The sequence below is a fragment of the Gekko japonicus genome, unplaced genomic scaffold (genome assembly GCF_001447785.1).
Source record: "Gekko japonicus isolate JY-2015 unplaced genomic scaffold, Gekko_japonicus_V1.1 scaffold2540, whole genome shotgun sequence".
NCBI lineage: Eukaryota > Metazoa > Chordata > Lepidosauria > Squamata > Gekkonidae > Gekko > Gekko japonicus.
Genome location: NW_015172083.1, coordinates 105611 through 131357, shown reverse-complemented (window position 1 = coordinate 131357; position 25747 = coordinate 105611). Strand labels below are relative to the sequence as shown.

At 41.4% G+C, this 25747-nt stretch overlaps 1 protein-coding gene across 3 annotated transcripts in view; it reads left to right on the top strand.

Moving 5' to 3' along the window:
* Positions 1-23481, top strand: part of SEPT10 (septin 10) — a 47907-nt gene extending 24426 nt beyond the window's left edge. For all 3 annotated transcript variants that reach the window (XM_015420893.1, XM_015420892.1, XM_015420894.1), the window contains exons 6-11: positions 842-1003; positions 3966-4062; positions 5052-5220; positions 13693-13825; positions 15872-16062; positions 22345-23481. In XM_015420893.1, coding sequence (XP_015276379.1) covers positions 842-1003; positions 3966-4062; positions 5052-5220; positions 13693-13825; positions 15872-16062; positions 22345-22360 — 768 coding nt within the window. In that variant the 3' untranslated portion in view covers positions 22361-23481. The remainder of the gene's footprint in view (positions 1-841; positions 1004-3965; positions 4063-5051; positions 5221-13692; positions 13826-15871; positions 16063-22344) is intronic.
* The last annotated feature ends 2266 nt before the right edge of the window (positions 23482-25747 follow it).

Genomic DNA, 25747 nt, shown 5'->3' with positions numbered 1-25747 from the left:
GTCATAAAGAGCCCTGCTGGCTAGCTAGAAACCCAGTATAAAAATAGATATGGAAGATTTAGATTTAATGTTTGACCTTTTTGTGGCTGCTTACAAAAAAAACATCTACGAGTATGGAAAGATTACAAAATGGGCATTATATTACAAATAACAATAAATTGTTGAACTGAATGGCAGAGAGACAAGAAAGCTAGCTTTCCACACTATGCAACCCCATATTGAATATTTAGAGGTATTCCAGAAAGGTCTGTAGGAGCTTGAAGACATTGTCCATTTTGCAGAGGTGGTGTGTTGTAATACGTTTGCATTGTAAATTAAGAGGGCACAACAACAGCTTCTTGCAGAAATGTGACTTGTCTTTAATTGCTAATGATAGCACAGTTTGGATAGAATTAACACTGAAATATTGCCTGTTCTGCTTTTAAAACTGTACTAAAAATCTTCTTATTAATATGATATTAATATAGGCCAGTGTTAAAATAAGTTATATACCTGAATGGAAGCCACATGCACAGTGGGTTTTCTTCTATTTGTTTCTCTTTTCTCACACTGCTTAATAGGTACATTGCTATTTAAAAAGCAGCTTGCCTCTTTATTGTTTATTTACAAAATGTGTATCCTGCCAGCTAACAATTTAAAACATACACGGTAAAATTACTATGAAACTATTAAAATTATCACCCCTCCCAAACCCACTTCTTTAAAAGAACTTTAAAAAGAGTTTTAAAAAACAGTTAAATACATATAAAACAGTTAAAATACTCATGTAAGTAGTGAGAACTGTTGTACCTAAAGTGTTTAGAAAAATTACAATGCTGTAAATGTCTTGTGTCTTTAATAGGTGAATATTATTCCAGTTATAGCGAAAGCCGATGCACTTTCTAAATCCGAACTGCAGAAGTTTAAGATCAAAATAATGAGTGAACTGGTCAGTAATGGAGTCCAGATATATCAGTTTCCAACAGATGATGAGGGCATTGCTAAGATCAATGCCACCATGAATGTAAGTACTTGATTGAACTTGCACATCTTCAGAATGATGGTGGTGAAAAGTGCCATCAAGTCACAGCTGACTTATGGCAACCCCATGGGGTTTTCAATGCAAGAGACGTTCAGAGGTGATTTGCCATTGCCTCTGCGTCATGACCCTGGTATTCCTTGGAGGTCTCCCATCCAAATACTAGCTAGGGCTGACCTTGCTTAACTTCAGGCTAGCCTGTGCTATCCTGGTCAGGGGGTCTTCAAAATATATGTAAATGTTTCACTGTTTGGCATTACTGTGCTGATCATTTGGGGTTCCTCTAAGCTGTATAAATGCTAGCATTTATTACAGCTGTTGTGTTTGACCTTTTAAAATAGCCTTTCCAAAACCGAATTACTATCAGGTAGTAAGATTGCCACCTATAAAAGATTGGTCGCAAGTAGATAATACTATGAAATGAGATCATCAAGAGATTTTAAATTAGACTTTTGGAAATTTAATTTGGTTTCAAGAAAGAGATTAAGAAATATCTGTCAGATGTCTTCAGTTTTCTTTTCATTAATTGTTTTGTAAAACATAAATATATACTTCAGGACTTTCCCTGTTAAATTGTTTGTTTTATAATTAATTAATTGTGATGATATTTGGTTTTATGGGGGGAACAAGTCCAGCTGTATTGGTTTTATTAATCTAGAGAACTTTCTTGATGGGGACATGGTCTTATCGCAGAAATAAGTAGAAGACATAATTGGGGAGTTTAGACCCCTGTTATTTCAGTTCATTCAAATCTGAAATGTTGTTAGGGAAATGGTTGGAGAAACAATTTTCCTTTAGGATTTGTAATGAAAGTTAATGTCACTGAAATCTTATTATAGTTGAAAGGTACTCTGGAAATGTTCATAAGAAATGGAAAAAATAGATACATCTGCTACAGGAAGCTAGTAGAAATCTACAAGTCTTTCTAAGCCAGTTTGGTGTAGTGGTTAGGAGCGCTGACTGTAACCTGGGAGAACCAGGTTTGATTCCCCCCTCCTCCACATGTAGCTGCTGGTGTGATGAGTCAGTCACAAGTTCTTTCAGAGCTGTTCTCTCAAGGGCAGTTCTTGGGAGAGCTCTCTCAGCCCCACCTACCTCACAGGGTGTCTGTTGTGGGGAGGGGAAGGGAAAGGGATTGTAAGCCGCTCTGAGACTTCTTCGGGTAGTGAAGGGCAGGGTATAAATCCAGTGTGTTCTTCTTCTAAATTTGTATCATCTGATTAAGGAAAAGTTTAACAAGATGCTGTTCCAGTGGTCCTTGATGCTTTATAAAACTTCATATAAAATTGAGTCATATAATTCAGTCCTAGATATCTGTTGGAGATGTCATAGACAGCAGGCAGTTTATTAGTATAGTCTGTGCTTCCCTGATTTAAGGAGAGATGTTTGGATTGCCTTCTGAAGCCTGTAGCCCTAAAGAATCCTCCCATGGTTTATTAGTTTCTTCTGAGACATCTGAACCGAATGCTCATTTTAAAAATTCAGCAAGAGTTCCTCTTAAGGGGTTTATGCTGGTCTGTCCTCTTAGTGTATTGCCATCAGTAGAGCACCTTCAGTTGATACGATGTTAGGGTTTTTTTATTTTTTGAAGGATATTTATTTATTTAAAAGATTTATTAGCTGCCTTTCTCCCTTGTGGAACTCAAAATGGCTTACAATATTAATAAAACATTATAAACTCACACATGCACACACAATAAAAGCATCAATCGTAAAAAGAATCGAAAGTTAGCAAATTAATATGAAGAGCTCAGAGCTGTCCCAGGATTCATATGAATATTAAGTCTTGTTTTCGTATGCCCTATGAATTGTTTCTTCCAAGTTTATGTCCTCCAGAAAAGGAATCCACACAAGACAGGTATGTAAAGGGCTCTGAAGTTCTAATGAGTAAGACATCAATTATTAGGAACACAGGAACAAAGATCTAGTCGCTTCCCTGCCCTTGACTGGTGGCTGCTGTGGGAGGTGGAGAAGCCAACCCAACAGCACCTACATTTTGAGGCTGGGTGGTCAGGAAGCACGCATGGCACATGTGACCCAGCTGCAGTCAGGTTTGTGGGAGCTCCTAATGTCTTGTGAGAACTGGTAGTCTTGTGGCAATATGTGAATGGGCAGAGAGTTTGCAGAGCTTAAAACAGGCTGGGAGGAAGCCAGGCTGGACTGGACTGGCTACCCACTCCAGGCTGCTCAGGACAGAGGCCAGCAGAAGGAAGAGGGCATGAGTGCTTTACAGACTTCCTCCTGGTCTGAAGCCTAGTGGTTTTGGGGATATGACTTGTGGTCAGATCATGCTTATGGGAAAAGCCCCAAGCAAGAGGGCAGGGCCAGGGACCCTAGATCTCTACCACTAGTGATTGAAGAAAGTTATACTGGATGCCTGTAGAATGTGGCAAAAGATCCAACTCATGGGACTATAGCTTACTGGTTGAGGGAGACAGTTAACAAAGCAGCCTTTGGAGAAGATCTCCATTTGTAGGACTTTAGGATATAAATGCCACAAAGGAGTGATTAGTTTGACTGGTACAGTCTTCTATATGTGGGGTGTTCCACACTTGCCCCACAACTTGTTTAAGTTGATTGATAAGTTTGACTTTCAGTTTAAAGCCTGTATATATAAACAAGCAAGATGAGAATTTTCTTGCTTTTCCAATTTCATGTGAAGATAGGGAGCTATTTCTCAGTTAAGAAAGAAAAATCAGAAAACTGACCTAGCATTACACAAAATATCAAGGCTGCCTTATCTATACCTAGAGGAATAGGAAAGTAGATTTTTTTCCCTTTTTCTGGATATTTTTTCAAATGGTACCCCAGAATTCTTTGAAAAACTCGACAGTACATATATTACACTATTTTTAGATAGTAATTAGGGTATATATTATATTTTGGAACTTTTTATTTCATTATTCTGGTTACCAGAAATACATATTTATTAGCTCATGTTTCTTAGGGACATTTGCCATTTGCTGTAGTGGGGAGTACAGAAGAGATAAAGATTGGAAACAAAACAGTAAAAGCTCGCCAGTATCCTTGGGGCATTGTGCAAGGTAAATGAGAACTTGTATTCTTAGTTATCCACAATTAGATTCCTTAGGCTGTCAACAGATTACAGTTCCTTTATCCGGTTAACTGTCTGCCGCTTAACTGATTAACTTTACATTTTGCAATACCTTAATAAGTATAGTTTTTTGAAGTTCTTGAATGAAGACAGCATATTTTTATCAAATTTGTGATAAGCAAATAATGTTTTGGATTTTGTGGTTTGTGAAACCAGTAGAGCTGATAGTGCTGTGAGTCAGTTTTCCAGTCAGTGTTCTTCAGCAATGATTTTCATGGTCAAGCCTACCTGAAGTTAAAACTTGAACAGACTAATTAGTGTTCATATGAAAATCTTGTACCTTAATCATCCCTTTTATCAAAAGGGATGATCCCATGAACAGATGGCAACTTGCTTTGCTGTTCTAAACAGCTCCTTAGTTTTTTGGCTGGTTTGTGCCTCACAGTAATGCTAAATGTAAATAAATCTTGTTGTGGGACCAGATTTCCAGTTACTTAAGTGTATAGACTTAAGTTCATTAGAGACAAAGGAATAATCTTCAGAGATGGATTTTATGCTGTTTTTCACGCTTTTTTTACTAGTCTGTCAATTTTTAACAGTTTTACATTGTAAGCTACCTCATGCAGGTTGCGTGTAGAGGTAGCATAGCAATGTTGTAAATAAATATGCTTGTCATTTTCCTTCTTGAGTTAGGAGAGATAGACAAGTGGATGGAGGGTTGCCAGCTCTGAGCTGGGAAATGCCTGGAGATTTTGTGGGTGGAGACTGAGGAGGGCGGGGTTTGGGGAGGGGAGGGACTTCAGTGGGGTATAATGCCATAGAGTCCACCCTCCAAAGTGGCCATTTTCTCCAGGCGAACATCTGTTGCCTGGAGATCAGTTGTAATAGCGGGAGATCTCCAGCCACCGCCTGGAGGCTGGCAACCCTAATAATGTAAGTGTCAATGGTACACTTAAAACATTTTCTTTCATTTCTTAGTGGAAAGTGAGAATCACTGTGATTTTGTGAAGCTCCGTGAGATGCTGATTTGTACAAATATGGAAGATCTGAGAGAGCAGACTCACATGCGCCATTATGAGCTGTACCGGCGCTGTAAATTGGAGGAGATGGGTTTCCAAGACACAGGCCCAGAAAACCAGCCTGTCAGGTAAAACTGTGAATCTTTGCTCTGTCTCAGTTTTGATAGAATTTATTCAGTCTCTTCCTTGTAGCATCACAAGGCAAAAACAGATCATTTTAAAACTTATCAACAGAAAAATTTGTATTTGAAGTGATGGTTGAAAACCTAAAGAGAAGCTATAGCATTTTACTTTTAACACTGATATCATTCTGAATCATAAGTTTGTGGTCCCACTCACCATTTCAGTAGTGGCTAGGTAATGAAAGACATCAAGAGTTAGAGGAGGTTGAATTCGCTGGGAGGTAGCTTACTTTGGCCAGAGTGTTAGATTAATGGCCAAGCAAGGGTTGTGGGGCTGAATGTTGCCCTGCAGGCTGTGTTCTCTCTGGCTTGTCAGGTGGTGGAGAGCGTGCTTAATGAACTGTTCTTGCCTTCAGTGGTTGTACAACAGTGCTGGTACCTAAATAAGTGGCTGACACAATTGGAAAAGGAATTTGTAGTCAAGAATGGCTTCTGCAAAGGGTGGTGGTTGCCGGTGAATTGTTGAGTGTTCAAGCACTCATCTTATTTGTATTCTCATTTATTTTCAGATCAGGTACACCTAAAGATCTTTTCTGATTTTTTTTCCAGAAATCCTTTTGGCAGTCCCAGTTCTTCACTCATGTGCACTATCTTCTTTTCCTTTTCTTTTGTCTTTACATCTAATGTAAGTAGCTATGTTCTTTCTAACATTTCTCTCTAATGTTTCTCTTTTATCCTTCCTTAGTTCTACTCTTTCTGTCCTGTTACTAATATCTGAAAAAGAAGCTGTACTACAAATGCCCTTCAAGATCAGAAAGAGCTGAAGCAATGATTAAATAGATTGACAACACTTTTAACTGGCTAGATTTCTTGCCCTGAAGGTACTGATGGGTATCGGTGATAATGCAAGATAGGCTTTTCCAGAATCTTGTAGAGTTGATGGAAATACCAGTTGTTGTTATGCTGCATAAAAGAAGCAAGTATTTTAATAAACATGCACCAACTTATCCTGTGTTATACAAAAGGTATCTTAAGGGTAATCTGTTTAAACTGTGGCCAGCGATAGGATTGCCAAGATTTAAGATAGTTCCAGACAGATGCTGTTCTTAGTTTCTGTAAGACCAGGGAAGGAAATTCCACAACTGCCTGGGCAATTGTTGCAGACTTCAGCAGTTCTTAGTAAATGAATGATTTACACTTGAAGCAGGAGTTGTTTTGGTAAACACAGAGAAACATAATTGACTGCATTTTTCAGTGCATGTCTACTGTGTGTTTATAGACCCGCTTCTTTCCTTCGTACTTGAATTTTTCTATTTCAAATGCTGGCATACATATGACTGCAATGTAATTTGGATTAACTGTTAAGAGCATGTCTGCACTACATTTTGATATCTCAGTTCTAAGAAGGTACTGCTATACATGGGATCTGCTTAAAGATTCATTAACTGAGTCTTAATGTATATTTGCTTTCCATGTCAGTACTGGAAAACTTGAGAATTAATTTGGGTACAGCTTGACTATGCTGAAAATGGTATTGCTTTGAAGCTAAGCTTCACCCCTGGGGAAAATAGAAATCCTGCAATTTTTCTACAACAAAGTTTCTCCCTAAGAGAAGCTGGCTGTGGCCTTGTACTTGCCCCTGTCTAGGTTGTAGTTTATCGCTTCACCAGATAATGGTGAACTAGCTTCCAGTTCATCAGATTAATGTGGTTGGTTCTAACTAGGCAGCCATGTATATAACAGCAAAGCCAAAGGACCAGGAAATACAGGATGAGACATAATTATGTAAAATTCTAATGTAATCAAGAAAAGTACAGATACTATTCACAGTAGCAGTAATTAGTGATAACACAGTCTTGCTAGGTTTGTTAATCTGGGTAACACCTGTAAAGAATAAGCAATCCCAACTCCTTGGGAGATGGTATCAGACTATGATGAATTGCAGTTTTCTGCTGGAGTCTCCCTTTGAAATCCTTTTGCTGAAGAAGCATGATTTTTAGATAGCAACCATTTCTCCTGGGAGGGTGAAATGTTTTCTCCCATTGATTTCTGAATATTACCATTTTTCATAGCAGATTTGTGTTGGTTTATTCTTTTGTGTAGGAAATGAGCTCTTGATCCTGTGTAAAGAGCAGTAAGGCATTATCAGTACATGATGGCCTGTATCACATTGGATGATGATCCCTAGGTAGAACACATTTCACATTAATAGTATTGCCTGAGTGGATATGGGGACAGTTCTCATTTGGCTTTCCCTTAGTTTGTGTCCCTATTAATATTATTTTTATTTGATGATCCATTGTTGTTGGCAAGATGCTGTTCTTGAGTTGGGAGTCTGTAAGCAAGGAAAAGCCAACCATCCAATGCTTTTGAAAAAGAAGTTCCATTATCCAGGATGGGCTGTAGATCACTGGTGATTTGTTGAACTTGTGTCTGCCAGCTGTTTTTGTAGTATGTGATTGTTCCCCCCCCCTTTAGGTTCTTGAGTATTGTTTTCTCAAGAATGCCTGATGGTAAATCCTTACGGTGTGATTCACTATCCAAGGAACTGGAATGATTGTCTCCAGCTAAGCACTATATTGCAAGTGCAATCGACTTTGTTGTATGCTTATGATGGTTAAAGAAAGTGTGTAAGTGAATGTAGTTGTAGCTTGCCTTTTGATATAAGAAGGTGTTTATGTGTTGTTTGTGTGGTAGTACAGTGGTGTCCAGAAAACTGACTTGTTTTGTTGACTGGTTAGGTCTCAGATTCATGGTGGGATGGAAATTAAATCCTGGTGGAATCTCTCAGAGTCTTCATTCCCATCTGTTTGTTTTTAATCTTCAAACAATTTTTCAGAGTCAGATTTTTCCATGAAATCTTCAGTTGTCGCTGTGGCTGGCCCTGTTGTGTGGATTTGTTAACCCACACAGAAGTAAGACCTTCAACTGTTAGATACAGGGCTATTAGGAAGTTTGTTCTCTAGTGATATCTATTAAATAGCCCAAAATAGGTTTGGTTTTAGAAGAGAGTTTCTGTCATTTGAGAAGTTGTATGTTCAGCAGAGCACTGTCTGTTGAAATTGACAATGTGATATGATTGATATCTTATGATTCATTTGGTATGCCTGGTCAGTCCAATGCCGATAGGGAATTTTTGGCTGAGTTGCTTGTGTTTATAACAGCTACTTAGTGTAAATATATAGTAATTGCTTGAAAAGAGAGAAACCCTAAAGCAGCTGCACCAGCCTTGAGCTAAAATTGTCAGAAAATCGGCAGCTCCCTTTTTTACTGTGCAATTACTAGTCGCAGGCATTTGAGCTCCAGCAAGTTGCAAAGCAGCTTTAATTTCTGTTGAGCTGAGAATATAGCCACCACCTGCCCCATTCGTCCTGCAGATCTGATAACACTGGTTTAGTACTTGTAGACTTGGAACATCCTAAAAATGTAGTGGGTTTTATTTCTTCAAATGCAGTATAAAGTGGTTCTTTGGCACTTGATTTTTTGTACTGGCTTTCCATATGCAGGAAGTAATTAAGGAGCTAGGGTGGGTGAAGCATATAATGCATTCTGTCATTCACTGGCTAAATGACCTTAGTGGGACTAATTTGGAATCTCCACATTCAGAGGCACTAATCCTCTGAATTCCAGAGCCAGGAGGCAACATCAGAGGAAGGCCTCAGCCTCTGTGCCCTGTTGTTGGCCATCCAGAGGAACTGGTTGGCCACTGTGCGAGACAGGATGCTGGACTAGATGGACTATTGGTCTGATCTAGCAGTGCTCTTCTTATGTTATAGACTAGGCTTCCTTACTCATTTCAGCATGACAGAATCACTGTTAAGGTTTGCATCCATTTAGAATTTCTCATGCACACGTTAGAAATTGCTCAGGAAGCGAGGCAGCAACTAATCAGGGCTCCCTTCAGTATAGGATTGAGTTGCCAAGACTGCTTTTGTGGATGTTTGCCGGAAGACGTCTTATACATTGGGTGTGTAATTAATGTAATATGTTTGCACAGGATATATGTACTATTAATTTGTGTTGAGAGACAAAAGTACAAGAAGTTATCCAGGCTTCCTGGTCTAAAGCTGAGTTTCTGTTTTTATCTGATTTCCATATTCTTCTCAAATACCTGTGACATTACTCTAACCTCTCCCAACTGGATTTTAAAATGTAATTACCATTACCCACTTGATGGGTTGCTTTGTTCTTATTTTTGGACATCATTTTTCGGTGCCTATACTTGTCAACAGAAAGAAAAATTCAGTTAGGAACAAGATTTAATTGTGCTTACATCTTAAGTATTTAAAATGCTGATTGTTGCATAGAAAGCAGTTGAGGTATGATCTGGGAATACCCAATGTAACTAAAATATAACAAATTCATGTTTGTTTCGGCATTGTATAATAAATATTTATTTTGTTATGGAATGTATTGTTCAAGAATAAGAGTGGGTCAGTTAGCTGTAATCATAGAAATAACAGTTTGGAAGGGATTGAAAAGCTTCATCTTCCAAAGCTGAAGTCTGTCTTCATATATCACAAAATGGAATGGTGGGAGAGGAGAAATCCTATCCTTCTGCTCGCCTGTTCAGATGCTCCTGTGCTTTTCTCAGATATAATTTTATTGTATAAGGAGGGTTCAAGGAGGTGTATACTACCTCCCACTTCTGTCCTCACAACAGTCCTATGAGGTACACATCTTGAGTATGTACTAAACTGCAAACTCAGAATTTTAAATGAAATATGTGGTTTTGTCAGTGGTATTACATTTCCATAGGAAAAGTGGAAATTCATTTGAACTGTGGAAATAATAAATGACAGTATTTGAATAGCACCAAATGTCCCATATCTGTAGTGAATAAGAATAAAATTGGGCTCTTTGAATAGCAGCAGAACTTGATGGATGTGTCCTGGGAAGAACCTTTATTTTTAGGGTCCCAATACAAAAACCTTATACAGATAGCCAAATGACAGCTCACAGAGGAGGGTCTGGACAAATTTGATGTCTGGTAATGGATATTTCAATTTTATATTAAAGAACTGACAGAGTGGTTTTCCGTAACCTGATAATGCCATGATTCCAGCACCAGTTCTGAGCTTAAATCACCTTAAACGAAAGGCTTGTAGCTGTGTATTGATCTTATACATAATTTAATTTGATAGTCAACATTTTCTTTTTTCTTTTAATTAATTATCATCCACGGTATCTGAGATGCCTGCTGCATCAAAGCATCCTTTAGCACTCTTGCCAATACAGAGCAGCTAGCGGTGAGTTAAATTCCTGATGGACAGATGACTATTAGAGAGAGAGCTTTCAGTTTGGGAAGAAGTTGTGGTCTTGCAAACCTGTTCAATAGCCAGAGGGTGAAGATGCTGTAACTGATGTCATAATCTTTCTCTAGGATGGGTGAAATAAGTTGATGAGCGTGGAGACTGGTCACTCTTGATGTGGAACAGGACATCACTATGGGTGAATTAAATCCAAAGTGTAATACTACATTAACTTAATGTCATGGCACAGAAGGATCAGTAGCCTCTTAACAGTAGAGTTGCTTTTGTTTTTAGCTGACAAAATGTTTTTTGTTTTTTTTTTAATGAAAAGACACCTTTCCTGTTTGACATTTTCATGAGTGGAAGACTGGGAACAGTTCCAGCGTCTGCCTTTGTATTTATTGCAGTGAGACTGAAATCCTCTTTCAACATTTCAGCATTTTAAGATCAGCAAATTCATTGTTTGCTTCATTCAAAATTGCTTGTCAAACTAGAAACTGGCTTTGTGCTGGTAACAGTCACGAGAGCATATAAAACTGTCAGTGTGCCAGAAGAGAAGGGCACCTCTAGCAGTCTGAGAGGAAGCTTTAACACTCTGCTCTTAAGATCAGAGGAAAGAACACAAATTGGCTTGTAGATAAGAAGAACTGAAATCACATGATCACCCACGCAGTGTGCTTTGTCTACCAAATTGAATTATTCCTTTGAATTATTCCTTTATCTTCTAGCTCATATCACTGCATGCTTCATCAAAACATTCAGCATTCCTAAAGTGGGTCTACCATTTGCCATGAGAAAATACCGTGTATGTGGTAATGTAGCTGTGACAGACAGTAAATGGTTAATGCTGTAACCTGGTCTGAGAACCTTATGTAACAGGGGATTCAAGTGGAATTTTTCAGTTGAGAGTGTCAGTTAGGAGTTGGGAGCTGACAGTTAACAGTGAGAGACCAAAGCAGACTGTGAGAGGATCAAGAAGGATCCTGAGTTAGGGAAGTGGAAAGTGTAGCCCATCCCTAAAGTCTGAAGGAAATAACTCCTAGAAGATGGGGGTGATCCCTAGCCAGTGGATAAGGAAGGTAACTGGAACTTGTGTGAATGTTCGTGCTTGTGTATTTAAGCAGAAACTGCCAAGAAATCGCTCTCCTCAAGATTTAAATACCTGTCTGAATAACAGAAACAGTTACTTGTTTGTGACAAATTATCTGGTTTCATTTTTATACAAAGTTGCCTCATTTCTGTTGCCTGTTTACCTCATAAGTCCTAAACCTGATTTCTGCCTGACCATTTCCCCTCAAAAGTGAAATAAAGCAGTCAGTTAGTTTAGATTTTCCATCATCCTCTCATGTGCCATTATAAAGCAAGGACAAAAGAAGGATTTTAGTTTCTCCCCTCAGTTTCCAAGGCTCGGTTAGCATTTATCAATATACTTTCAAACAACTGGGCGGGACAGCCAGAGAAAAGTGAAGGAGAAAGAAAAAAGGGCTGCTTCGCTAAGAACAATATAAAGGTAGGAAGACAAAATTGTCATAGCAGCTGTCTGCACAAACGATTTCCCTGTATGTACAGTGGAGCATGCTAGGGTGGTAGTATTCAAATACACAGTGTTCCCACAGTCTTTTTCCTCAAAAAGGGAATGGAAATATCCAGAAATTGATATGTTGGGCTTCTTGGATGTACCCTATAATGTAGTTATATGGTGAAATGAGTGAAGAGACTTCCTTGATAAAGGATTTAGGTTCTTGGTAGTATTAAATAGTAAGGGTTAGATCTAAAGATGTCTTCCACTCGTGAAAGCCTGTCTTCTGTGTTGTGTGAAAAGTATTGTTCAAGAATGCTAAAACCAAACTGTGCATGGTGCTCCTTACTTCCAACCTGCTTCTGCAAAAGGATATCTTGGTTAATGAACCTCTTGCCAGCTTTTGATGCCTGGAGAATCAACAAGTATTAATGAGTATCATCAGTCAGGGCAACCAAGGATGTTTCTATCCCAAATCTTTGTCTGAATTCAGATTGAAATAGGTTGATGCAATCCATTGCCTAAAGCTGCATAGCCTTCAGTCACTTGAGCATCTTACCCAAGAACGGAATGTCGGTCCGCTGAGTGGTAGTTATTTAGGTTATTCAGGCCCAGGGGCACATTCTTCAGGGAGGGGTCTGACATCCAATTCTTTTGAAGTAATCCTAACATCACCATTCCTCAGAGAGATATTTATTACTTTGTAGACTCACTTGATTCAGCATAGCTAAATAGTATCAGCTATGAGGGGCAAACATATAGGCTGGACGTGATGAGCTGCATTCTTCTAAGCATTTCATCAGGCCTTGCCAACTGAAAGTCATCCATACATCTAGGACCAACCTGTGCCCCAATACCATCCTGAGATGGAATGAACCAACGGTGGCATCTAGGTAGTGGCGGATGAGAGCAGTTTTTATCCACAAAATGCATGGGGGGGGGGGGAATCATGGCCATCCTGTAGGTTTTCTGAGCCTATATGCAGCCTGATGTAGAAACTCCTTCACAACGCAAAAGAGCTCCAACGAACAGCATTATGGAGCCATCGGTGTATAACAAATGTTTTAAAATAATAATAAATCTAAAAATATTTTAGGTGTAGCAACAGTTAGAGTGAATTCAGAATTTCAGTATACTAACTCAGAACAGTAAAAAAATTGGGACAAGCTTCTTGGTTCCCATTACAACTTTTGAGAAGATAAAGTGAGCCATGTGCACCATGGTTATTGCATGAACACCCATGAAAGCCCCCTTATACCGAATCAATCTGTTGATCTTATTGAGGTCACCGTTAGGTACTCTGACTGGCAGCTACTCTCTCGGGTGACAGAACATCTCAAGTGAAGCCTTTCAAAAGACTTTGGAGCGTCTTCATTAAGACCAAATGTAAAAGAATATTTACCATCTTGTAATAAGTTCAGTATCTTGTGTGCTTCCATCTCCTTAATTATCCTTGGAACTGCAAAAGGTGCTTGGTACAGAATAAATGAAAGGCTGTCTGTGCTTTTTGAAACATAATAGTAGTAAACTGGGGTAAGATTGCAGTCAAATGAACTGATGACTTTCCCTTTTAAACGTACCCGTGAACGTTGATTCAAAGAAATGAAAACCTACAAAAACTGGTATATGAGTGAAGTGTGGCAGGAACGGCTTGCTTCATGTCCTCTTACCATATGATAAAGGTTGTTTGCATTTTATGGCTTCTAGTGTACAGGAGACTTACGAAGCTAAGTGGCATGAATTTCTTGAGGAGTTTCAACAAAAAGAAGAAGGGATGAGGCAGACGATGGTGCAGAGGGTCAAAGAAAAAGAAGCGTTGCTGAAAGAAGCAGAGCGAGAAGTAAGAATGCCTCTTTTTGTGCTCTCTTTGGGTTTGTCCTGGTAGTATGGACAGATCCAATAATGTATATTTAACAATAAAAGAGTAAACGTGCAGGGGGTGTAGAGACCAGCATGCACAGCCGGCACCATGGAGAAATTCTAAGCGGTCCTACTCAAAAGTAAGACCAATGTTATTCACTGGAGCTTACTCCTGAGACAGTGTTCTTAGGATCACCTATGTTTGCTGTTCCTGCTGTTGGAGAGAGAAGCTGTGTTTCAGGTAGTAGCTTGACTCTTCAGCTTTAAAAGCTGCAGCAACAAAAGCACCACATAGAGCTATAGCCCGGCGTTCTGTTCTCTTCCCCTGTACGTGCGGCCCTGTCTTTGAGTCTGCCATGGAAGGGAATGGCCGTGGTCAGGATTACCAGATTCTGATCTGGGTGCAAGTCTGATGGGGATATGCTCTGTGGAGGAACAAAAGCCCGAGAAGACCACATGCCAACTGAATCCTGGTGATGTTTTGAAGGCTTCCAGGGCTGCACTCACTGGGCACCACAGAACCTTGTTTCCAGCCCACTGCCAATCTTAGCTATGATAGCTGCTAGAAACCAAGTCGAAGTATACACTTTGGCTGTACAGACAGAGAGGGAAGAAGTGGGGGTCACTTAGTAGCATTGGTAGGTTATACATTTCTCCTTCCCGCATGTTTATTGCCCACATTGTGCACCACGAACGTTTGGCTAACGCAGATCTGTTTGACTGAGAAGGAGCAATCCAGTTAATAATTTTATTAGAACATTTGTTTCCTTGCCACAGTGCTGTCAGGAATCTGTCCGCCTTTTCTTCTAAGCCATCTGCTGTGGTAGAAAACTATAACCCTGAGGATTGCAGGACATGGCACTTGAATGTGGTACTGTAGCAAGTGGGGAGAAATTTGCTATCGATATAGCATCTCTCTTGCTTGTTTTTTTCTTTTGTATTTTTTGCATTTGTGTGTGTGTGGGGGGGGTGCGCCTGTGCCTGGCAGTCATGGTGACCTCTGGCAACTCCTACTGGGGGCATGGGTATTCCTTGGTATTCCTTGGAGGTCTCCCATCCAAATACCTGCCAGAGTTGGCCCTGCTTAGCTTCCGAGACCTGACAAGATCAGGCTTGCCTGGGATATCCAGTTCAGGACTCTCTCTTGCTATTTTCTGTGAAAAGAAGGTGGAAAAGAAATGAGACTTTTACAGGAGCTTCAGTTTCAGTCTGAGAACAGCTTCCCTGAAATCAGTAGGCTTCTCTTTGCTTTATGAAGATGAGATAGCATTTCATGTGCCTTTCCTTTTTGTTAGTTTGTTTCAGAAGTTATAGTATGATTTATTTTGTGTGTGTGTTATTTTGAGATTGTACATTAAAGAAAATTAAGTCAAGTCTTATTTAACAGAGAAAAGCTGAAATGTGGTGGAATATGTTGTAGGCAGCAGTATAAACTAGCATGTCCTGATGAATGATGTAAAGGTTTGACAAATGATCGAACAAGATCAACAGGAGTGAACCTTCCTTACCTGGCTGTTAATTGTTGACCCATAGCCACAGTTTCATTCACAAAGAATGGGGACCAGAAATCCTGCAGATTATTGCTGTCTTTTCCATTTACCAAAGATTTCTTATGGTATATTCCTTATGTGGTATCTTCCTCTCATAGAGGATATGTCCTTTGGAGGCTACTAGCCATGGTGAGTGAAGGGAACCTCCATATACAGTGGCAGCACACCTCTGAATACCAAGGCAACTGCCTGGTCTCTGTGTAAAACACTGTGCTGGAGTAGATGGACTGCCGGTATGATCCAGTAGGGTTCTTCTTATGCTCTTATAAAAGGCTTAATAAAATTACTAATCTGTGTTTGCCACTAAAACCATTTAAGGCATTAGGTTTATGAAAAGGTTATGTTTGCACTTTTGTGTGAGGATCAATAATTTATGAGCTGAGTATGGACATGCTGAGAATTAGTCTCCCCAAGTGGATTCAGTGATACACTACCACCTTGTGGCAGAATTGAAATTTTTGTTCTGCTTTTTATAGCTGCAAGTGAAGTTTGAGCATCTGAAGCGACTTCACCAGGAAGAAAGGATGAAAGTGGAAGAGAAAAGAAGGCTTCTGGAAGAGGAGATTATGGCATTCAATAAAAGAAAAGCTGCCTCAGATATACTGCATGGGCAGGCTCTTGTCTCAACACCCACTGTTACTTTAAAAAAAGATAAGGAACGCAAGAAGTAAGTAGTCTATCCCATATATTTTAGAATTTAATAGTACAAAAAACCCTTTTCAATTCAGACAAGCCTTTTAGGCAATATTAACATATGAGCCATGCGTGGGGCAAGTTTGATTGACAGTCATTCTGTTTTGAATTGTTTGAGATAATCTTGTTATTTTCAAGCGCTTTTTATGAGAACTCTCTTTATTTTTCCCCCCAAGGGATCAAGGTTTTCGACTTGAGCTCCTATGTTTTGATGTGAGAGATCAGGAAGTTGTGAATGCACAGGAAGCGAGAGAGAGAGAGAAGTTAGAAAGGGAAAGACTCGCTCACAGGGAACACAACAAATAGTATTTGGAAGCAAAGTACAAATGTAATGTGGTTAGGGTACGTTAGTCTTCAAAGATGCAGAAAACAGAATTGATCCTTAACTAATGATGTCTTTAACTCTTGCAGTTTCTTCAGCTTTTTTCATTCCTAGTAACGTTGCTGAAATTTACAGCAGAGGTCTCAGTATTCTAGTCATGGCAGAAAATGTTGCAGATTTATGAACAACAAACAACCTTGTGTTTTGTGAAATGGGATGTGGAAACTGTTACACTCTCTGGATTGGATCCATCCAACTTTTTCTGCTGGTGAAAATGGGTGGATGGTGGTTCCCCAGCTACGGTTACCAACCTCCAGGTACCTCCAGGTACCTGGAGATCTCCTGGGATTGCAGCTGATCTCCAGGCGACAGAGATCAGTTCACCTGGAGAAAATGGCCGCTTTGGATGGTGGACTCTTCAAAACTATACTCATTGAAGTCCCTCCCCTCCCCTCCCCAAACCCTGCCCTCCTTAGGCTCCACCCCCCAAATCTCCAGGTGTTTCCCAACCCAAAGCTGGCAACCCTACCCCCAACCATCAGAGATGCTAATCTTGGAATCATAGGACCTATGTGGATGAAAGGCTTGCGTGATGAGGGCTGGAGTGAGGGGGGTGGGGGAATTAGGTGAGACTTAGTGAAAAAGTAGGCTGGATCCAGCTCACAGTTCTCTTCAAAATCCCATTAATTATTCAGGAATAAATTGTCTGTCCAAGACTGAAGACAGAACTCAGTTATATTAAAGCCACTGTGAGGGTATGTGTGCATTATGCACCCTGAAGTGCAGTTCCTAACAACTTAAAAAAGGAAATTGAAAGTTTAAATATGGGATTGGTTATAAATCTTGTACATGCCACCAGTGACTAACTGAAAAAAATATTTCTGTTCTTTATGAAAATTGCTAAGATGATGTCAGATTATAGCAAGAGAATACATAAACATTTTCCCCAGAAAACTGAATTTTATTTGTACATTACTAGAATAAATAATTCAGTAATTTAAAAAATCCAATGTCATAAATTGATAGTTTTGTTAGTTTTGTATTACAAGAATTTTTTAAAAAAAACCACATATAGTTTATACAATTAAGAATTGTTACTTAACATGCTTAAAATATATGTATAAGTGTGTATATTTTCAACAGTACCTGCTAAAGCAGATTTGATTCAGTTATGGGTGGGAAGAAGGTGATGGTATATATCAGAATGGATTGAAATGAGGAGAAAAACAGGTTGCTTACCTGTAACTGTTGATCTTCGAGTGGTCATCTGTGCATTCACACCCATGGGATACAGTGCGCACGCGCTGTATTGATCGGCAATGTAGCAAGCTCTTAATGGATTTTCGCGCCCATACCTCAGGCATGCACAGCAACCCCACCACACATGCCCAGAGGGGTGGGCGCGGACATCCCGCCAGTTCCTTCGAACCGCTGCAAATCAACCCCTATGAAAAATGTAGAAGCTGACAGCAGCGGGGAAGGAGGGCGGGTGGTGTGAATGCACAGATGACCACTCGAAGATCACCAGTTACAGGTAAGCAACCTGTTTATCTTCGACATGGTCTCTGTGCTTCACACCCATGGAAGATTAGCGAGCAGTGGCCTATCTGGAGGAGGGTGCTGGCTGGTCCTTACTGCGAAGCTGAGGATAAGATGTGACGTCCCATGTTGGTACGAGAGTTCTTATGGACATCTAGGGCGTAGTGCCTTATGAACGTGTTAGGCGTAGCCCACATAGTGGCTCTGCAAATGTCCATTAGGGGAACTCCCTGGAGGAAGGCAGTTGAGGCTGCAACAGCTCTGGTTGAATGAGCCCTGGTAGGGCCAGGCAATGGCTGTTTAGCAATAAGGTAGCAGTGGCGGATGAGACCTACAATCCACCTTGACAAACGCTGAGCCGTGATGTGAGTTCCCAGCCTTGCTGGCGCATAGGAGACGAACAGTTGACAGTCACATCTCGCTGGATTGGTTCTATTTAATGTTTAAGTAGAACAGAAGCGCACGCTTCGTATCCAAAGTGTGTAACAGCCTCTCCCCTGGGGATGTCGGAGCCGGGAAGAAATCCGGGAGGAAGACCTCTGCCTCTAGGTGAAATTCTGACACTACCTTTGGCAGGAACGAGATGTCAGGTACAAGGCAGACGCCGTCTGGCAAAAATGACAAGTAAGGAGTGTCATGTCTGAAAGCTAGTATTTCTCCAACTTGCCTTGCTGAAGTGACAGCGACTAGAAAGGCTGTTTTCCAGGACAGGAATTTTATGTCACAAGTTGCGAGCGGCTCAAAAGGTTTCCTGGTGAGTTGGGTGAAGGACCAGGGGAAGGTCCCAGGGGACGACAGGACTTTTGATGGGAGGGTAAAGGTGTAACAGTCCCTTCAAAAAACGTTTAGAAAGTGGATGCGAGAACAGTGTGCATCCCTCAACTTGAACATGGTATGCTGAAAGTGCGGCCAAATAAACCCTTAACGAGGAATGTGATAGTCCCGAGTCAGCAAAAGACAGGAGGAATTCGAAAACTTTCTCGAGACCTGCAGAGGTGGCTCAAGGGGCATCCTCACCCAAGGAGGAACAAAATTTTTGCCACTTGTAATGATATGACTTTCGCGTAGTGGACTTTCTGGAGTTTAGCAAGACATTTGCTATGCAGGCGGAAAAGCTGTTGACGCCACTCTCCAGGCTGTCAACTTCATTCGTGGCACATCATGGTATAGGAGAGGGGACTCGGTTAGGAACAGGAGGTCTTGTGCTCGATGGCTTCCTTCTTCAGAAGGACGGACACTTCTTCCAGGAGGGCTGGAGAAGGGGGTGTGGAGACGAAGACAGGAGTAATGGGGTTCTGAATGAATTCTATGTGGTAACCCTGGTTCAAGATGGACAGCACCCATTCGTCTGTGGTGATAAGACACCAAGTTTGGAGGAAGGGGGTTAGACGGGTTGGATGTGACATGGGAGTCAAAAACCCTGCTTTGCGGACTTTGCCTGCTTACTGCGGGAAGACTGGTGTCCTGATCCAAATCTAGGTTTCTGAAATGTGGGCTTCTGGCCTCCAGAGGATGTATGTGGCCTCCATTGCCAGGCAGGAGATTGTCGGTGTGGGGTGCGTTTTTGCCAGGGTCTAGACCAGGGACGAGGTCGGTATTGCTGCCTCGTGGATGAAGAAACGCTCAGAGCACGAGAAGCTTTAATGCTTTTATCCATATCTTGTAATATGGTGTCTGTAATACTATTAAACAGACCAAGACCATCGAAGGGGAGGTCCTCTACATATGACCTATTATTTGGCTGTAGATTGGTGTTACATAGCCAGGAATGTCTTCGGAGAGCTATGGCTGAAGCCATTGTCCTTGAGCAGGTGTCTAGGGCATGTTTAGAGGTATTAATTTGTTTCGCCAGCACCATGCCCTCCTGGATGATGTGGGCTGCATGATGCTTGTCTTCTGGAAGGTTTGTCAGAAGCTCGGAAAGCCTCTCCCACAAAGTGTATTGATATCTACTCATACATGCTAAGTAGTTGGTGGTCTTCACCCCTAGCGCTCTGGTAGAGTAGAAACGTCGCCCGAATGCATCTAGCTTTCTGCTCTCCCTGTCTGAGAGGACAGAATGGGTTTGTTTGGACTTGGCTGAGGAAGTTACCACCATCGAATTTTGTTGAGTATGGGCAAATAAGAATTCTGCTCCTGTTTCTTGGACTCTGTACATATGGTCCAAGCGACGTGTGGACACTGGAGCCGATGACGGTTTATCCCATGGAGCTTTAGCTGCCTGTAAGGACCGTGGACATGGGTAGTGCTATAGCCGTTGATGTGTCTAGCTGCAGGACATCGAAGACGGCATCTGTAACCTGTGGTTGTGGTTGTACGACGGAAAGGCCAAGGGAGTGTGCCATTCTTTTTACGAGGTCTCCATAGGAGGTTAAATTATCGGATGGAGATATAGGTTGGTCATCGGCTACTGCCTGGTTCAGTGAAGGCTGATCGGGGGAGCTGTGAACATCTGAAGCCCCCGTATCGGAATCCTCATCCGCCGAGTCAGAGCAATCGGGCTCTGGTAAATGTACCGGAGTAGTTTTGATCTGACCAGTCGGATCTGTTGATCGTGGGTTAGGGGGACTGGGAGGATGATATTGATCCGGTCGATGTCGAGGAGGGTCATCAGATGGATGATCCAGAGGACAGGAGAGAGATGCTGAAGGTCTTGATCTATAGGGTGACCGTGATCTGTGGGCAGAGTAACGATCCCAATCAAAGTAACCTGCTGGAGTCAACCACGGCATGGATGCGGGTGGATAAGCCCCATAGAGATAACGCAGTTGGCTGTGATCCCAGGAGAGAGGAGGGGGTGTTGGGGGCAGGAAGACTCGTGGGGATCTACTCCTAGAGCGGGAGCATCTGGGAGACAGTGTAGGATCTCGTCTCCATGCGCGGCCCCTATTAGCCCTATCATCGATATCGAAGGGCCGATCCTCGGCAAGCAGACGGGGAGGATGACATTGAGTGCTTTTAGGGATCTGTCGATGCCAATCTGGGTTGATACTGGCATGGCACTCCGAGATCATCGATGTCGATGACTGAGCAGAGGGAGAGCAATCCGTGCCCAGGGGACAACTGAGGATCTCGACATTATCGATGTCGGAGAAAGGACGCATATCGACCAGCGTGTCATGGTCTAGCTGGTGTATGGGAGAGTCCATTAGCTGGATGGTCGGTATCGGTGGAGCGATGCCTCCGATGCCGATACTGCCGTTGGAGCGGGGGGCACATTAGGGGCATTACCTGGTGCAGGACCCACTACTTTCCCAGACTTTGCCACCTTTAGGGCCTTAGAGGAGCCCTTTTTGGCTGACTTGTGCTCTTTACCCGACTTCTCCTTCTTTTTCATGGGAATTGATTTCAAAGCCTGCACCGTCAGTGCTGAACGCTTCGATGTAGAATGGACGATATCGGACGAGGACTTCGATACTGGAGCTGTCTGTGTCGATGGTCTTACGGGTACTTCTGGATCCATGACGGAAGCGGGATTTAGTGCCGATTCCAGTAACGCCACCCGGAGACACACCGCTCGGTTTTTCCTAGTCTGATTTGAAAACTTGGCGCAGTGTCAACAGGACTCTGGCCATTGCGTCTCGCCAAGACAAAAAATGCAAAGGGTGTGGCCATCAGGAGGAGCGAGCTTACTGCCACAATCCTTGCAACGCTTGAAAAAGCCCCACTTCTTCTCCATAAAATAAGCAAGATGGAGAAGAAAAAGAGGTGGTGGTGGGGGAAGCCCGAAGGCCAAAGTGAGGTAAATGAAAAAACTTCCCCCTTTCTTTTTTAAAAAAGAAAACAACAAATAAACAAGGGTAGAAGCAAAAAATAAAGAAAACTGAAGAGAAATCAGAAGAGCCTCTGAGGAAAAATAGCTACCGATCAGACCAACAAAAGGAAGGTGCTTCCAGCACGACGGAAAGAAAGGAACTGGCGGGATGTCTGCGCCCACCCCTCTGGGCATGTGTGGTGGGGTTCCTGTGCATGCCTGAGGTATGGGCGCAAAAATCCGTTAAGAGCTTGCTACAATGCCAATCGTTCCAGCACGTGCGCACTGTATCCCATGGGTGTGAAGCACAGAGACCACGTCGAAGATTGGTGTGTTGTGCAGCCCTCCTCCGCTTAAGACTGCTTTAGGGAAAGCTAGCTCATTAGACTGTAGGTAAAAGTAAAACCATGTGAAACTGAGAATTGGATGTTGGGGGAGCATTCGAACATGTAAACCCCACCTGCAGTCTGAAGTGATACAGCCTTTTTGAGCTCTGTCTCATAGTACTCAACATTTGACTTAGCGGGCATGTATCAAAATAAAATGGATTTCTTGAATATCAAAGCTTCTATACTCTTAATAGCTTTTCTTTCACAGAGAAAAGAAAAACTAATATGCTTTTGTGTGTGTGTGTGTTTCAGCTCTGGCTTTATGTGAAGCTGAAGTTACAAGAAGAAATTGTTCACAGTGATCTGTGAGAACTTGGATTTTCCCCTTTGTTCATAATACAAGCTAACTTGAAAACTGACCACTGCTTAACAAAGGAAAAGTATATTAAACTGTGTAATCAATAAGGCATATTGTAGGTTGATGTTGCATTAATTATATTTAAATGGACATTTTAAAGCAGCTATTGATATGCACTTAAGACTTTATGTACTCCTGGTCGAGTCACATGCACTTCAAGTGCAGTGCCAGAGATTGTTGTGCCATTAAGCAGTTTTCATTCCACTTATGAATGCTGTAGTACAGCAGTATTTAGTGAACATATATTGTAATGGTTTTGAAGAACCATTTGGGATATGTTTACTGTACACCATTTAACGTTAACTTTTGAAGCATTTACTGAATTGTATGAAATATGGTAAACCTGTTTAATAACGGCTTATTTTTTCTGACAGTACTTTTATAAATGCACTTTCTAGTTTTGTGATAATGCTAAACTTTCAAATTAAAATGGATCACGGTTAATTTCAATACTCCAGTATTCATGCAAGTCTAGCTGTCGCTTCAAAATGCATATTGAGAGCCAAGGTAGTTAAAGAGATGTCTTCTGCTTGAGCAGTTTTTTATTGTGATTCATTGTATGTTGCCAATACAATGGAGATTAGAAGTTAAAAAACAAAGCCCAGTTTTAATGTGTGTCCTGACAATTTAAATTCACTTTTAATGTCATACCTAAAATTCCCTGGATTAATGCCACCTTCCAGTTTTAAGACTTCACTGACTAAAACTGGATTGTTGGCTTTAAAATCGCTGAGAACAAACTAATACTGAATTCCTGTGTGCATTTACTAGGGAGTAAGTTCTTTTGAACTCAGTGGGGACTTGTTTCTGAGTAAACTTGTACAGAATTGCAATGTAAATGTAAACTATCATAGTTTAAAATAGTTGTGAATATTCTGCCGATTCCCATTTACTAATGAACAGCAGCTGTTACCCAAAGAGGCAGTCTCCTCTTTAATTGGGTGAAATTAGCTTGAAGGAGACAAGTGAGAGGGTTACTGGGATCTCCACCAATGTTTATGGGGATTTTCCCTTACAGAACTCTCAAAATAACCCAGAAAAGTTTTTATTGAAAAAGGAGTCAAATGGCAAAACACACTTAAAACACACAAAATGACAAGGAGGAAATTATACGGAGGAGAGGGAGAAAACGATTCAGAGAAAGCTGTACAATGACCAGTCTTGAAGAGTGAAGTCTGCGGTGGCAGCTGCAAAACAACCAGCATTTCATGGAGAAAGGAGAAGGGCCCACACGCAAGTGGGGGTGTGAGTTATAGCACTGAGAACACATGCACTGACTGATGTCTGTGTAGTCCAGATATAGAGAAAAATGCTGCCTGAGGGTGGGCTTATGTGTTTGCCCCCAAAACAGTACTTTGGTTCTTCGGAGATGGACAATGTGTTGAGAGAGGCTTGATGTATTTTACACAATGATTTGTGGGAAGCCTGATGGGTTTTTCCTGAGGTGGACTAAAGGTGTAAATGGCTCTTAATGACCTCACAATTACTGGATGGGAAAATTACCAGGTTTGGGTGGATAGGGTAAAGTGTTACTAAATTAGGGTAAATGGGCAAGGAGGGGAAATGAAGCTGGAGTTGATGGGATTTAGACCAAGGTCAGGGCATGGCTTCTTGGGAAATGTATTGTCCTTAATTATGCATCTCCTTAGGGTGGGGAGGGTCATTAGTCAGCTACTTCTGACTTGCCTTCAAAAATTTTCCAGGGCTTGGCTTCTGACTGGCATCCATTTTGTGTAATTTTGGGCCAGACAGTGTTTCATATTTATGATTTTTGAGGTGATATTTGTGTGAGGGGTGTTCATGCCTCTTTCTCTCTGTCCACTAAACTGCCCCTATGTGGGAGAAGGGGTCTGACTGCTAACAATCCCCCCTAACAAAGGAAATATGACATCGTTTTATGGCATCGTTCTGTCTTAAATGGAGAGGCAAATCAGGATGGATGTCCCAAGAAAGGAAAGGGAAACAGGAGGGAGCAATGAGGGTATTTTTTAAGAGAAATAGGGACCGGGTCATCAGCTAAAAAAATGTGTTTGGGGCAAAAACTAAAACAGACCAGTTCATAAGAAAACAAAAGGAATTTTTCTTTGTGTGTTGCATTATTTCTGAACCGAAGCTGCTTTTGCTGCAAACCAAGGGCAAGGAGGGATAAGGATTCCCTATCTACAAATCAAATTTTTAATAAAACAAACAGCCAAATAACAAGCTATTGTAATAAAGCAAAGGAATTCCTAACTGAGTAGATACTAAATGAACCAAGCAAAATGAAGCAAATGAATTAGCAGATAAAACACTGACTTAAAGCAAATGAACTGACCACATGATCAAATGAATCAAATAAAAGTTACATACATGAAACACAGGTAATTTGTGTGAGAGGGAATGTTTGATAATCAACCCCCCTCCCCATCCAAAGTGAAATACAGAGTTTGAAAAGCATTTTGAAGTCACACACACACCCTGGACAATCTGGACAAGCATCAACCCCCCACCCGGTATTCCAGGACAGCATCTGTGGCGCCATAGGGTGGTGGTTGCGGCTGGCTGCAGATGACTGGTTGCTGGCAGGCAGGGGTTTATACTGGCAGGATCCAGATTTGGGGCTCATGCTGCTGCAAAGCCTGCTGGCTATGCAGATTAGGATGACATGCTCAAAAACTTGAATGAAAAGTGGCAAAAATGGCTAAAAAGAAACTAAAAAACCCCCACGAAAGTGGACTCTGAGTTCTTCTGAGGCTATTCAAAAGGCTGATTATTGACACTTGTCACTATAACTCTTTGGATGACTGAAAAGAGGAGGACCCTGAGGAAAATGCTGGACTTCTTCATACGGGGAGAGGGTCAAGCCAAAAAGAAAAGCAGACAAAGGAAAAATTAAAACAACACTGGGAAGCAGCAGAGGTGGGCAGCCTAGGATGGCCCAGGCTTGCTCTACCTTGCCAGCTCACCTAAAGTTTCTAGAGGGGTGATCTGGTGTTTCAAATGCTGGGTGAGAAAAATGTAAAAATAAAAATCCTTCTTGGGGTTTGTTTTTGAGTTGAAAGATCCTCTAAGGAAAATGATTAGAATAGCTAAGACAGAACTAAAGAAAGAGCATAAAACATACATCAAGCAAACAACTCCCGATTTTACTGAGTATCTGACATCCCTACTGAACAAATTATTCCAGAGGGCGTGCACCTTTTTTCCACTCCCCCTTGCTTCAGAAGGTGGGAGGGATCACCCCTGTCACAGCTTAATGAGCCATGAAGTTCTCAGCTAGCTTAAGTAGTGATAGGGCAGACGTGTGGCTCAGGCCTG